This window comes from Thermobia domestica, chromosome 2, assembly GCF_964235325.1.
Source record: "Thermobia domestica chromosome 2, izTheDome1.hap1.1, whole genome shotgun sequence".
In the NCBI taxonomy this organism is placed as follows: domain Eukaryota; kingdom Metazoa; phylum Arthropoda; class Insecta; order Zygentoma; family Lepismatidae; genus Thermobia; species Thermobia domestica.
The window spans coordinates 166,815,646-166,831,744 of NC_137455.1; the positions used below are offsets into that span (position 1 = coordinate 166,815,646).

At 32.2% G+C, this 16,099-nt stretch overlaps 1 protein-coding gene across 1 annotated transcript in view; it reads left to right on the forward strand.

The window, feature by feature from the left end:
- LOC145677120 (serine/threonine-protein kinase NIM1) overlaps positions 1–15,170 on the forward strand; it is a 161,837-nt gene extending 146,667 nt beyond the window's left edge. Inside the window, exons 4-6 of the mRNA XM_081747770.1 lie at positions 4,015–4,126; positions 5,529–5,685; positions 8,703–15,170. Coding sequence (XP_081603896.1) covers positions 4,015–4,126; positions 5,529–5,685; positions 8,703–9,476 — 1,043 coding nt within the window. The 3' untranslated portion in view covers positions 9,477–15,170. The remainder of the gene's footprint in view (positions 1–4,014; positions 4,127–5,528; positions 5,686–8,702) is intronic.
- Positions 15,171–16,099: the final 929 nt, after the last annotated feature.

Sequence of the window (16,099 nt, forward strand, 5' to 3'; positions counted from 1 at the left end):
GTAATTTAGATAAGGTCACCGAGAAGAGTCATATACGAGGAAGTAAGCAGGATTGTGGTCGCATAACTTCTACTAAACACGGTGAATTATGTTTTGAATGCTATCAACACACTTATCAGAGAAGATATTTCGAAAGAAGTCTCTCAAGCTTCAATATTTTCTGTTCTATTAGACACTACTCAAGATATAGTAGTTTCAGGCCAGTGCTCTGTTGTTTTACGGTATGTTGTTAAAATGGTTGTTAAACAAAGTATTGTTGTCATTGTAAATTGCATATCTACCACAGACCAGTGTCTTTGCGGTTTACTGCTGGAAATTCTGCAGAAGTTGAACCTTGATATTAAGAAGTGTATTTGAAATTCAACCGATGGCTCAAGTAACATGCAAGGACAATATTCGGATTTTTTCAATTCACCTATGATCAGTTACACGTGTGATTCAGTTGATTTTGAGTTTAACGGCCCTTTTAGCAGCGAGGCCATATGAGACGGGGCATACTGATTTACGGGAAATCCGAAGCACATGAGCTCCCGCCGGTAATCGAACCCAGGTCTCCCACCACAAAGGCGCATACGCTAACTGCTTAACTATTAAGAAACTCAGTTACACGTGTGGTGTTACGCTCATATACTCAATCATGTCATATGTGATCTGACAAAAAATTGCATTGATTCTGTGTCATTGTTCTGCTGAATGACTGTGCGATATTTATGCGTGAGTCTTATCAGCGAATGTACATTTGGAAGATCAAATGTTAACAAAGGCGTCTTAGAGTTATTGCGGAGACAAGATGGTAGAAAACACTGTTGTTCAGAAAAAGTTTGGTCATTTTTCGAACCCAAAAAGTGCTTTGTATATAGAGTTGAACATAACAATTAGGAAAATTGCTTCTACAGAAAATATCAAACCAAAAGCTAGGTGTAAATCGAAAGGATATATAAAAGATCTTCTCAAGTTTAAAACAATTCGGACAGCAGAAAAGTTCCTTAAGATATTTCAAGTGACTACCTCTCTGTCAAACTATCTCCAAATAGAGGGCGCTGCTAGTGTAGCCCTATCGCATGGTGCAGACTACTCTGTTCAAACTGGAAGAGTAGAGAGATGATTTTGAATCCGTTAAGAATGCAGCATTAAGCTTTGCAGAATGGGCCAATAACAAATTGAAGACTTAGAACGTGATTTTTTTTTTCTATTGACCTGTCGACAATTCGCCTTCAGAGATGGACAAAGATTTTTCCTGTGAATATGAAGATGAAGCTGCTTCTATCCAATGAGCAGGTACTGCATCGAAGCATTCAACACAATATTGGACATGGTAGTTTTGAGTATTTCTTCAAGATTCAAGAAGCAATGTACTTTATGGATTATTTGGACCCTAGCCACTTGAACCAAGTAACAGAACTTCCAGACGTGCCTTTCGATAAACTTACATATTTTCTGAAAACCTTCAGTTAAGAAGTTTCCAATGATACTATAAATGTATTTTCTTGGACTTTTGAGGGACGTGGATATCCTTGAAAGTCAGTCTTGATGACGAACACAACCGAGGAAAAATGGCTGTGCTGATGGTGCAAATGATTCAGAATTAGAAGAAAATACATTTATTTACAAGGAAAGCAAATGCAAAACGTGTTGCAAAATTGTCCAATGTTCTGCTTTTTAATTTTGAAGAATTGTAATTTGTGCAGTAATACTTATCCTGGTTTCCAACATACAAATTTTTATTGACTTTGCCCATAACTCAGGTAACATGTGAAAGAAATTTTTCAAAATTGAAATAAACTGAAATACATTAAAAATAGGCTAACGAGTACCATGTCTCAGGAACATTTGAAAACATTTTGTTGATGTCTATTGAAAAAGATTTATTTAAAAAAATATTTCGAATGCAAAAGTGATAGATACAGTAGCATCAAAAACTAGTACACTAAAAAATTTTGTAATATAGTATACGTTCTCCTTGAACTTCATATAATATTTTGAACAATTCAGAATAATATACTGTTCAAAGAATATCAGGTTTTAATTGTCAATTGTTAATACTATTGACTTCCTGTAGAAAGAAAACTGTGCAATTGATTTGTGACATTGAGATGGTGGTGGCCCTTGTGGGAGAAAGCGCCCGCGCCCCTCTAATAATGCCTATCCGTCTCTGGTCCAAAGCCTGGATAAAGTGTGATGAAAATCAGCAAATATTCAAATATTGCATATGCAAGATTCTTGTTGGTCTTGGTCTGGTGAGAATCTTGCAGGCATGGTCTTGGTGTTGCGAGAATCTTGCAGGCATGGTTTTAGTCTTAGCCTTAGTCCTAGTCTTGGTCTTGCATCGGTACTTTTCTCACCACCAATCTGTTCAACTTTTAACCTTATTTTGGCCGATATATATATACTTATATACCGTCCTATCAAGTGGTACGTTTTGTCGCCTGACATTATTTGATGGCTGATTGGAAGACTCTTCGCAAGTAGCCCTGCAGGCAAGTGGTACGTTTTGTCGCTTGTCATTATTTAAAGTGTTTTAAGAAAACCCTTCACAAGCAGCCCTCAGGGTAAGTGGTACGTTTTGTCGGTGGTACGTTTTGTCGCTAGTACGTTTTGTCGCGTATTCGACTACTGCTGGGAACATGTGTTAGTCAAACTCTTTAGTATAGCGGTAATCACGCGTCAGAACGGATCTACATAAGGCCCATAAACTCAATAGCTCCCTTGGATATGCATAACCCACATGACTTTGTTGATTATCTGGTTGTCGCATATTTTAGGATGAGTTTTTTTTTAAATCAGACTTTGCAGGAATTACTTGAGTTCTTTTAATAATTAATTAATTATTAATATGTTTTCAAATGTTTTATACGTAAGAACTTTCCTAACAAATATCTTATCGGATCTGTGAAAAAAACGCATCAAAATAAGACCCACGGCTCACGGAATAATTAGGACCATAGGATTTACATACATACGCACACGTGGAGGTCAAACTGAGAACCTCCTCTTTCTTCAGTCGGCTAAAAACTCAAACTCAGCTTTGCTTCTGAACTGATTCAATGGCCTGTACTTCAAGATAGCTTCTAATCTGGGTGCGACCCTGATTAAAAGTATTGTTCTTGTATTAATTAGATTTACTTTAAAACATTTTCAAGTTTCTTATAAATTTTAATCACCTTGGTTTTGGAGGGTCCTCTAAAATTTTAATGATGCTCCGTGGGTTATAACCCATTCATCCCAGTGAAACTAGAAACTTTCATATTTAATAAAACATGGCGGTTGTATTGCTTCTACATTTTTTTTTTTTACATTTTTAAGAGCTCCCTCGTGGCTACGTGGATAACGCACGTACTTTCGACGCAGGAGATTCGAGTTCGATTTCCGGCGGGAATTCATGTGGTTCTGATCCCACCTTGAGTTGGTTCACGTCTCATGTAGCCTCGCTGCTGAAAGAGACGCCGAAGTTGAGCGTCTATAGAATAGTAACTCGAGGGAATCTCATAGAAAAACGAAATGTTTGTTTTATTACAAAATCTATTTCTCTTTTTCTGTAATTTTGTTTCTACGTCAACAGGTTACAGAACCAGAACCTACGTATTTTCTCAGAAAGTATCTGGTGTTTCGCGCCCTTTTTTCGGAAAAATAAGTTCCGGTTCCGAAACCGAAACCCAGTAGAACCCATTTACTTATTTCAGTTCCATTACTGTTAACAACTCTCATTGAGTGTATTTACAATAGCACATAAATTGTTTAATTTATTATAGTATGTTAAATAATTTTGATTTTTTACATGACAGTAATATAAAATTTGTAGCTCAATCACCATCCCAAATATTAATGTTTTATCTACTGTCCAGGTTACGGAATAGAAGCTCAAAACGAATACTCATTAATAGACGATCTTTTTCTTTTAACTCTATAGTCGATTATGGTAAATATTAATTATAATTTTTGATGTTACTATTATTCTTACTATATATTAACATGAAACTCAAAGTTAATTAATTATTTATTAATGTACTTTTGCAGAAAGAGTAGCTGTAAAAATTCTGGATAAGTCAAAACTTGATCAAAAAACTCAGAGGATGTTGACCCGAGAAATTTCTACAATGGAAGCTATTCATCACCCAAACATCATCAGGTAATAAAATTTTTAAGCACATATCTTTATTTACACTTTTCCTTCATATATCTTAATAATAACAATAAAATTATTTTATCTTCTGTGGATGGTCACTGCCACAAATTCAGAGATTTCCTTAGCTAACCTCCTCTTCTTGACGTCACAATTACATTAAAATTAATTTCTTGTAGCGAATAAATATTTCTAATTTAAGTTTATTTTATATCTGTGATCAATCTGAATGCTACTCATTGTAGTTTTTTAATTACGTAGAACTTATAAGCATTTGCTTTGGACAGATGTTATCCGTAAGCAATATCGGATTTAAATACATATGTGAAATTTTTTGTGTTGATCTTTTCTTACAAATTTCACTTCATCATATGGATATACCAACAACGAAATTTTGAAACTTTAAATACACTGTCTATTCACAAAAGATATTATTTAAGTTATCCTCTTTCTAAATCTTTATGATAATACTTTAGGTTATTATACCAATATGTACGCCTATACACTTCAGTAATGTGTTAGTAAAGAGTTAAAATCAATATTTTTGAACTGCTGATCATCCGGCTTGTACCGGCCTGGAAGGTTAAATGTACTGTTGTTTTTCGACAAAAGAAATATTATTGCTGTGTATACTATACTGCGTATAACAAAATAAAGTAAGTTAAAAAACAAAATCTTAAATGTAGTATCATGGTTTACGATTTCTGTGTTCCCAAAATTTCTACTAATGTTCGTAGACTCAAACCCATATTGAAGAACTAAAAATAGCTGTATTAGTGTGACCATCTAGTTATTATATAATAATTTCGAAATTTTGATGTGGTTCCAAGTTCATAATGTAGCCTATTTTAAAATATTGTCCTTACAGTGTAGGTATTGTTTTTCTTTGTATTCAAAAATTAATAAGCGAAGGAGATAAGTTGTAGCGAAATAAATGTAGTTGTAAATTTATTATTGCAATGATACATTACGTAAGGTACTTTTTAACACAGAAGCATTAAAATGTAGTCTGTTATTGCTTAATTATAGAATGTATATTCAGCTGAAGTTCACGATCACAAAATTGTGAAAAATAATTTAGAAAATTTACATTAATAATAATAATTATTATCATCGAGGTGTATTCTTTCATTACATAATTTGCTTTAGGAGTGATAATCTCCAACAAACTATTGAAAATGTATCTTGAATCTCTCTCTCTCTATCTCTCTCTCTCTCTTATGGTTGTTCGTTTATTAATGTTTTCTATTTACCATCAGTATGTTATGCTATATTCTGTACGGTACAACCTACGAATTTACTAATAAAAAACAAGAATACGTATTAAATGAAAGTGTTAAATAAGATGTAAAGTAAAATATCTCAAGGATATGTTACTTTTCAATTCAATCACTTTTGTATTTTTCAGATTATATGAAGTTGTGGAAACTCTGTCAAAAATTCACTTAGTAATGGAATATGCAAGTGGAGGAGAACTCTTCAACAGAATAACACGACTTGGGAGATTAGAAGAAGAAGAAGCTAAACCACTTTTTGCGCAGGTTATCGCTGCCATACAACATATGGTTAGTTTTATTTTTTATTTCAATCTCTTGTTTATAAGCTTACTGACAATCTCAATCAAATTTCCAAGCTTTCTGGATAAACACTTGCTTATATCAACAAGCTTAGAAAAGCATCTGTGTGTTGATCAAACATTTTGGTCATAAAAAGATTAAGTAGCATTAGAGTACTGTTCACTATCTACGTCCACATTACTCTAATTTAATAAAAATCATTTAGTAACTAAAAATTTACATGGAAATATCATTTTTAATTTATTTAAAAAAATCTTATTAGAGCTATCTTTAATTTGACCTAGAGACAGATTTTGCCATACATGATGGCCATAAAATCACTTTATTGGACGAAATTATTGTATCTAGTTTCATGTACCGCCAATAACAATATATTAAGCATGCTTTTCGACTCATGTGGATTCATTCGGAAAGGTAATTTTCGTCACATATCTTTACCTTGCAAATTAACTGTTTTGTGTACTCCAAGGAGAAAATTAATGTAAGTAAAAGAATTTGGAGATATGACTACATTGAATTTCAGTGCTATAACAGAAGTTGTTGCCCAGCTAAAATCGTAAAAAAGAATACAATGCAAGATAAGAGTTAAACAGTTGTGGGAAATAAGAATTCATGGTCATCCTTTAAAAGTACTATTAACGCATAATTAGTCATTACTATTGTTTTCTTTATGAATGTTTTATATAACAAAGGTGTTAATACAGATACCAAATTTAGAACGTACAAGCCTAATCTTTCTTGTTAGTTAGTTAAGCATTTAGTTATTTTGGAAGTTTTCATATAATGTACTTGTCTAAGAACATTTTCCTAACATCCATTCCATAGTTGAGCTGAGCGAAGCGAAGCTCTTATACTCGGGTTAGCCGTTTGGTTGTCCACGAACTCCTCCTAGACCGTTTGGCCGATCTCAACCAAACTTAGCACGCTGATAGAGTATGTCGTGCTGAGTGACAACATAGGTCGAAATCAAAAATCCGATGTACCATCGAGGAATAATGACCGAAAAACGCTTCCTCCTAGACCGTTTGGCCGATCTCAATCAAACTTAGTACGCTGATAGAGTATGTCGTGCTGAGTGACAACATAGGTCGAAATCAAAAATCCGATGTACCATCGAGGAATAATGACCGAAAAACGCTTCCTCCTAGACCGTTTGGCCGATCTCAAGAAAACTTAGCACGCCGATAGAGTATGTCGTGTTGAGTGACAACATAGGTCGAAATCAAAAATCCGATGTACCATCGAGGAGTAATCACCGAAAAACGCTTGCATAGACTTAAAATGGGGGAAAAGTTTTCACGCAATTTTTTTGTCAACAATTAAAAATGGCATTTATTATTGCATAATGGCCAGGAATGATTACGTAGTTTAAGCTCGCTCAGCTCATTTCATTGCAATCGGGTACATCCATTGCATTCCTAGTTTAACTTTATCTACACACACACACACATACACACACACACACACATATATATATATATATATATATATATATATATATATATATATATATATAACGTTAATTTATAATGTTAATACTAGCAATAAATTGCAATTATGACTATTGTTGTTTGTTTGTATATTCATCCTTCGTATGTACTTTGCATTCTTTATCCGTCCATTGCAACGTTGCGAACTTCTACCTTAGAAAAGATGTGAGTATTTCTTGTGCAATGTACTATTCGTACAAAACAACAACTTTAACAGTAGTATAGAATAAATGCAAAATAATAATAATAATAATAATAATAATAATAATAATAATAATAATAATATAATAGTCCAAGTTATACTTTCTGCATCAATTCACAGTTATGTACGTCCAAAATATCGTTTTGATACACATTATATAAAATAGTGACTCGATGATGTCGGCAGTGTAGCTAATGTTATTCGTCAGGTATTAGGATTGGACTTTTTTTTACGATGCATTGCACGAATATCCCGATTACATATTACAAGCTCTAGAAATAATTAGGCTCAGATTTTTTGCTGGCGGTTCGTTCTATTTGAATTTGTTGGAAGCATGCTGAGAATTTGAGATATGTGATATATTGTCCTGACTTGTTGGAAGGAATTATCTCTTCCTTCTTTCAAGAAGTTGAGCAGAGAATAAAAACGCTCAAGTAGACTTGTGCATTAAATTTCTTAGATGAAAAAATATATCGGTTCAATTATGTGCCTGCCTAACATGGCAGTATACCAAACACCAAGCAAGCGTTAGTGCTCAAGACAAGAGGCTGTTGGTACCTCATACAATGTGCTTGCAAGTTTGCATGACTTGAGAGATAAACAGGAGTGTGTTCCAGAAAACCATGTGCACTAATTTAACTGAGTGTGCTTGTTTCGTTCCACTGGTTGTTGAAGAGTCATAGTGTATGGGTTTGAATCTAAACTCTGTAACATGTATTTCTGTTTACGAGTATTTAATTGCGCGAAATTAGTTGTTGGTGCTTCGGATTTGGCGTTAATGAATTTAGTTTATAAGTGAACGTATCATTTTGGAGCACTATGCAAAGATCCTCTAGTACATTTCTTTAAAAAACAAACTTTGTATAATCTCTTCATCATTTGGCATCTATTCCCAAACATTTTGTGGTTTTACTTGATCGAAGACGTCCTACACGTTGCCACTATTTTCTCTATCGAGTTGCACAATAAAAAACGGACATTTTGACTGAACTGATGTGGAGAAATGCTGAGAGAGTACACTGTTGATAAGTTGTTTACTATTTCAATGCTATACTTAAGTCGGAGAGTGAAACGCTTAAATGGGTAACTTTCAAATCTTATAAGATGTTTGGTAACTACTACATTTTGCCTTGTCTTTCTTCTTCTTTGTTTCCTTTGTACTTATTCTATACTACTGTCCTGAGGTGCTTCTCTAATAACACTCTATACTACAGACTAGAAATGTTCTTAATGTTGATTATAATTTGTAGTTTGATTAGAATAAAATTAATTACAATATCGTAAAGTATTTTTATGTTTCTTCTATATTTCAGCATGACCATAACTTCATCCATCGTGACATAAAGGCTGAAAATGTTTTCTATGCCGGACCCGGTTTAGTGAAAGTTGGTGATTTCGGTTTTAGTACAAAAATTTCGACTCCAAATCAACATCTGAACACGTTTTGTGGTTCCCCACCGTATGCAGCGCCTGAACTATTTCGTGATGAATCTTACGTCGGTGCTCCTGTGGATATTTGGGCTTTGGGAGTGCTTCTGTATTTCATGGTCACTGGTGCAATGCCTTTCAAAGCACAGACAGTAGCAAGTCTGAAAAGACATATTTTAGACGGAACATTTGTAATCCCCGAAAAAATATCATCAGAATGTGCCAAGCTAATACGTAACATACTTCAACAGAGACCAGAAGATAGACTCACGCTAAACGAAATTAAGCTATCTGATTGGTTGAATGGGACCACATTTCCTTCCAGTGAAGGTCTACAAAGATTTTCAGTCGTGCCATCTATCGGAATAAGCGAGGACGTAATGGAGGACGTAGAGCTTGAAGCTCGTCGAAAACTGAGTGAATTGGGCATTACAGAAGCTATGTTACGAGACAATGCAGATCGAGGCGCCAAAAGTTCTATAATAGGTGCATATCGTATTATTGTGCACAGGTATCAGAAAAAAGCAAGCCAAGAACTAGAAGTAGATGAATTTCATGATGATCTCAACGGTTCTCCTACTTTTTCTGGACAGCAGAAAACTTCGAAAAGTCGTCCAGCTGGGAAAGGCGTGAAGTCAAAAACATGCGCCCTTCTATAAAAATGTCTGTGATTGCGTTTACGTAGGTAGTATTAATTATTATTATTATTTAAAACTAAAATTACTTATTATGATCACAAGACAAGAGTCATAAAACCTCAGGTTTATTTTTAAAAAAGTATTTTAAGTGTTGCCAAGTCTTCCAGGTAAGATCTTCTTTGTATTACTGATATTAAGACATTAAAAATAGTAATGCTGGTATACGATTTAAGCTTCATCCATAGCTAATTTTATCATTACACGTCTTTGAAAAGTGATAAATTACTGATGTATTCAAAATTCTATTGATTACTTTAACTAGATAATTTGAAAATAACAAAATTGAAGCACGGTAAAGAAATTTAATTCAGATAAGGTCAATTAGTTTTTAGTATACTTGTGATATGATACCTAAGTCGATGATGGTTAAATTTTACATACTTTACGCCGTACTTCCTTCTATAACAAGGATAAATCACTTTAAATTAGACGTCACGTACAATAATAATACGATTTTTCATTAATATTTTAAGTTCTTTTATTAATAATTAAAGTTCATTAATATAATCCTCAAGATCTGTTACCATCTAGGTTTCACTCATTTATTATTTTTTCCTTTCAATTATCTATTTACTACCATCAATCTGAGTAACCAAAAGTCAGATTTATGTTACATTCTCCACAAGTAGAATCTGGGGCATTTTTGTACCGGTATATAGAATGACTACAAATCATTAGAGATCATTTTGTCAAATAATCCATTGTATTTACATATTAACTCATTCATTTGTAACCATAGAGAAAGCTTCCAGTTTACAGTGTTCAATGCGGCCACTGTTGATTATTATGTAAGGATGACGGTGATCTAGTATAGTCTTTAATTCTGAAGTAACTCGTGCACGCCGTGACAGCACACATTTCAGTAAGATAAACTTCTCTTTGGATTTCCTAGCTGTAAAATATATGCCCTTTAGTGGCCTCACAGATAAAAATCCTGTCAAATTTGGATTTCTGAGGTCTTTCACACTGAGTTTGTCAACCAATCCAATTGCTAGGGAATTCCAAGTCTAGGTATATACGGACCTCCCACTATAAAGCGGCAATCCAATATACTGTTGAAATCTGTTTGAAAACTCTTTTGAGATAAAGATTGCCAGAACGCTCCCTTCTGTTGCATTATCGTCAAGTTTGACTATTCTGCACAAGAAAGAAGGAGCTGACCGACAATTTCCATTATTTCATAACCACTATTTTATGTTTAAAAGCTTGCATCAAATTGAGGTTATATTGTGACTAGCAACATATATTTTGTTTATTCGTCTCCCCGTTGACGTTAAAATTGCCCCCCATAAAATTAATAATAAATTACAAAGTGATGCTAGTCTCTTATTTGTGCAAATACCACTCGTAGAATTCTACTGTCTGGTTCGAATTATCCTCACTTTTCGGAAAACAGAATAATTCCGCTAAGTCCTCTCGATATCCCGGTTCCGATATAACTCGATGATCATTTTCTTTTTAAATTCTTAAATGAATTCTGTTGGTCAAGCAGAACATTTGTTTGGAAGAATGTGCTATCCTATTAATAACTAGACAGTAATAATTTTCGACATAAAATATACATGCAAACAGTTTGGGTACAGTTTAATTACAGTATTATTGTAATTATAGTACATATTTATGTGTACGAATGTCTGCTTGTTTCCTTGTTCTGTTCGAAGTTTTTTTTTTTTTTACAGTATTTTTTTAATTGTGCCCCTTTTCCCTTTGTGACACTAGTTCTTGAAACTGTCGAACGAATTTGGTTACAGTTCTTATTCTTTCCGTAGGAATTTTAGTCTATCCTATCCCTCTCTCTTATTACGACTTATCTGTTTGAGTAAATGTGGGAGAAAAAGATTTAGCATCACTAGTTTTTTCTACAAAGCACTAGTTATATTCTTAGGTTGACTATATGTTTTCTTAAACTTTTAAAATTATTTGAGGATATGTTGTGCTTTTCTGTGTTCTGTAATACTTTCTTTTGAGTAATATGCAATAAAATATTATGAATTGTGAATAATCTACCCCTTAGTCTGTAAAATTCTACATTTTCGATAAATCGTCACCTCCTCAGTCCACATTAGGTCGAATGTGCATGATTCTACTATACAATAAATGTAGCTTCTAGAGAAACCCATCAATGTTAGTCTTGTTGTTGCAATTTAGTACATTAAAAGTATGCCTATCCATTGATATTCTTGTTGCATCTCTGCAAAGATTATCTATTTCTGAGTTGCATTCATTAGAGTTGAGACATTTTCTTCAATGAATCTGCGTAGTAATGATTGATCTGAGTTCAAGCATTAAGTTATCGGTTGATTTCTCTCTGAAAGCGACCCAAAAAAGCAGTATTATTTAGGTGTGTTTGTCAAGACTCAATTGTATTACTCAAGTTGTAGGATTATCAAAAGAATCGGTTATCCTATATGGTTCCAGATCTATGAGATATACAAGATATATTAACTACAAACTCGCACTAAAATTCAGTTTCATCACTATCCTCGGATTGGTAGCAGGAGAAGTGATCCTCCATTTCCACATTGTAAAAATATGTAATACTATCTAAGAAATGCATGAGACAAAATAATGTAAAGATTCCAACAATTTACTATATCTAGAAATAGACATGGCAACACTGGTAATCGATTGTAGTAACAATAAAAGCTTTAAATTTAATTGCGTACATAGTCTACGATGATAGAAACTTATTTTTTAAAAATTTGATTGCTTATCAAAAATTTACTCATAGAAGATCATGTTTTTGGAGAATTTGTTTACGAACAGTATTAATTTCGAAAGTCAGTCTAAACCTTAATGCATAATACTGACTTTTTACAAATTTTCATAGTCGAAAACAGATCTTTATCTGTGTGTTTTTATAAATATACAAGAAAAAAGATTACTGTCATTTGAATGATAGAGATGGACAAAGAATAGTATACAAAAGTTACCGTTTTCACTACAAAAAGCGTTAAAACGTAAATAATTCTAGTCATAGTGTTTCAAATTAATGTTGTTCCTAGTAGATTTATTTTGTAAATACAGTACACTCGTGCTATATGTGCATACACTTAGGGACCAAAAATAAAGTTATTGCATTATCATAAATATGTTATTTATAAAGGTAGTATTGAGGTTTCGCTTTAACTAGAAACATTTTATCCTATAGAATCAGAGAAAACAGTTATATGAATTGGGTATTTTATTGGATTTTCAAATTAGATATTGTCATAGAATATACCCAACGTTTGCTTTCAATTCCAATATTAATATTAAAACATTGTGTTGCTTGATCCATATACTTATGAGATTTAACCAAATTTCTTCCAAAGTTTGAAGTAAGCAATAGGCGTATTTTGGCATTGATCCGGTAGACCTTGGTCAGGAATACAATCGTTTTGGTGATTATGAAGTTAGCGTTCCGTGGTTTGTTCACACTGAATAGAAAAGAGAGATTATTTTTTTTGTTATTGAGCTACAGAACAAGGTAAAAAAAATTAGGTAAAACAAGTGTTAATATGGCGAGTTTATGAGTGGTATTATGAAATTCTTTTTTGAGGAAGATTCAGAAAAGCGTTTCAGAATGGAGTTTAAGAATTTAATGCTTCATGATGTTTGATTTTTTTGTACTATAGCGGAATATAGAAAGACATTTGAATTAGAGAATACTGGAATATAAGTTAGTTTTTTTACAATTAAATTATTTGTACTTGTGCGTATTAAATTCGTTACTAATGTTGTTAACCTACAAGTATGTCTTTTCGCAGTCCACTGTACATTAAAAAACTGGTAATTATTAGGTTTTGTATAGTACACATAATGATACGTAATTTCTAAAAGACGATACCTCAAGTATTTGAGTGTTGTGGTTATGGATTGACACCATAGTGTAAACATCAGTAATTATTATCTTTTAATGTTTGTTGTGTTGCCAAAATATGCCTAATGTTGACCAGTAAAATAATTGTGACATAATCTCATAAACATGTTGAATATATATGATGCTAATTTAAAATTTTGTTGAAAATGTGTTTTGTTTTAGTGTTATTAATAGAAGAGTTGATATCCTTACTTTCTTATTTTAAAATATTTTGTCTTTTATAATTCTTTTTCAAGATATTGTTAACTACAATGAAAAACTTAGTCATAGAAACTATATACAGATTTCAAAAAGTGCGATTTCTTTAAATTGCAGTAGACCATATTACTTTTCTTACAGTTACATCACTTATCATACAATTTATAAAATATGTTAAAATTCTTTTAAATTATTCATAATACAAAGAAGAAATTGTTGCAAAAGGTAAAATGAATTAAATATTATTAAAATTCTGTACTTAAAGGTACACTTTGGAATAGTAAAATATGGCTTACCTAGAGAAAATTATTAGATTTTGTCATAATAATAATGTTCCTATAAATTCTAGTGATTCTGTTATATCTACTAATAAATTATGTTAAATGTTACTGAATATGTGTTGTAAAAGTTAATTCGAAATATTATAGTTTTATTAAAAGATAAAGTATGAAAATATTTTACAAAATATACATAGTATGTAAAATAATATGTGTTAACTGAGTAGCTCAAAATCATAGTGAATTTTAGAATAAAAGCTTAGAAATGTTATAAAGTAAAATTCCGTCCTGTATTCATAATAATACAATAGTATATTAAGTAGATATTAATTGAAAGAATACTAGAAATATTTTACGTCATACGATATTGTTCATATTATTTTACAAAGACAGGAATCAATACAGTAGATAAAAACAGTATTTACTTCTTTTATAATTTATTACAGAGGTAGTAGGCAAATTATGAGGAGCACAAATATATATTGAACCCAATTTTATTTGTATGAAGTAATAGAGGGAGCCGAAATAATAGATCTGCTAAGCCGAAAAGAGTTAGATGTATTACAAAAATAGCGCATGAAATATACATTCACACACTATAAACACGTAAACTTTAAGTAAGCAAACCATGTTACTTGGAATGATGATAATTCCATTTAGTTCATACTTACGAACTGAAATTATATTATTTTAAAAAATACACTCTTAATTCAAGAAAATATTAGCAAATTTACCATTTGAAACATAATAATGATAAAATAGACTTCTTTTTACATTTCCTTTAGTACTACGCTAACACTGAATTATCCCTTGCACGTGTACTGTATTTGCAAAAGAAAATGCAAATAATAACTTTGTTATTAAGTTATTAATTTATATATGTACAGTAACTGTTACATGCATACTATGTTAAAGCATTTTATTCATTGAGCAAATATCTTGAAAGATATTCCAAAAATAAGTATATTACTGAAGGACTTGTTTTAATTGTAGGAATGTTTATTTGTTATGATTGCAGAATTGTTGTTTTAAGTCGTTGGCTGTTCCCATAAATTCAATGAGTGGAATGCATTTTATGTTTGTGCATACAAATTTGTGTATATGTAGGATGCATACTGTATAGTAACAGATTGCTGTTCCAATATGTTAAGCTGTGATCCTAATTTTTTGTTTATCCTATGTAGTTGACTGTACCAAAAAACAGGGTCTACCTTATTATATTGTGACCATGTATAGTGTTAATAGTTGTAATATAATAATATATAATGTATATAGGTCGCTGAAAAGAATAAATATGTTTGAAGTATACAAAATACAGCAATAACAATATTGTTTTATTATTTTTACTTTAAGTATTACGTAAGCATTATTTTTAAGTTTCGGCGTTTATATGAGACATTAGAAATATTTTGCCAAAATTACAAGTAACCCAGGGATGCAAATAAACAACAAAATTTTACTAGCATAAGAAAAAAGCTACTTGCCCACATCCCACAATAGAAAACATTTACTTACCTTTGAAATAAATAATAGTGATATTAAAAACTCGCCCGTACCGATGAACCACTCGCCCCGGACGAGTGGGAGAGCGGTTATTTGCATCCCTGACGTAAAGCCTTAAGAGAGATACATCTAATTGTTTATTTAATCCTGAGATAGTATTTATTCCTTTTTGATTTATTTTACACACGACAGGAATATTATACATATATATGTATGTACATATTTTATGATATCTGTGGGCTTCTTTCTAACTTCGATCAAAAGGTGATAGCAAGATACAGTAAAGTTGCCTATCTACAGACGTTGTTACTTATATGACTGTAAAATGAACATGTGACATAAGGAAAGCTCTCCAATTTGAAATACTACGTTAAAATACTCTTACTCTCTTCAAACGACAATCTTGTCCCGAGCATTTTGAACCACTGTCTTACGTCAAATGTTTATTTTATAGTCACTTCGCATCTGTTGAGAAATCATTATACATTGCTACCATACTTAGACCAAGTTCCAAAAAGGTTCACAGAAGTCATCTGCTAAAATGTATATATTTATATTTATATAGTTCATAAAATATCGGCAAAGAAATTCCCTTCGAGTTATTTCAAGATATTTCCAGTTCTGGAGAAGATATTAAGGACACTGAATTTCATAACATCATAAGGATGTAGTATTTCAACTTGAAACATGGGTGAGCTTAGCATCTGTAATCCCTGAATATATGATTTTATTCTTAATTTCTG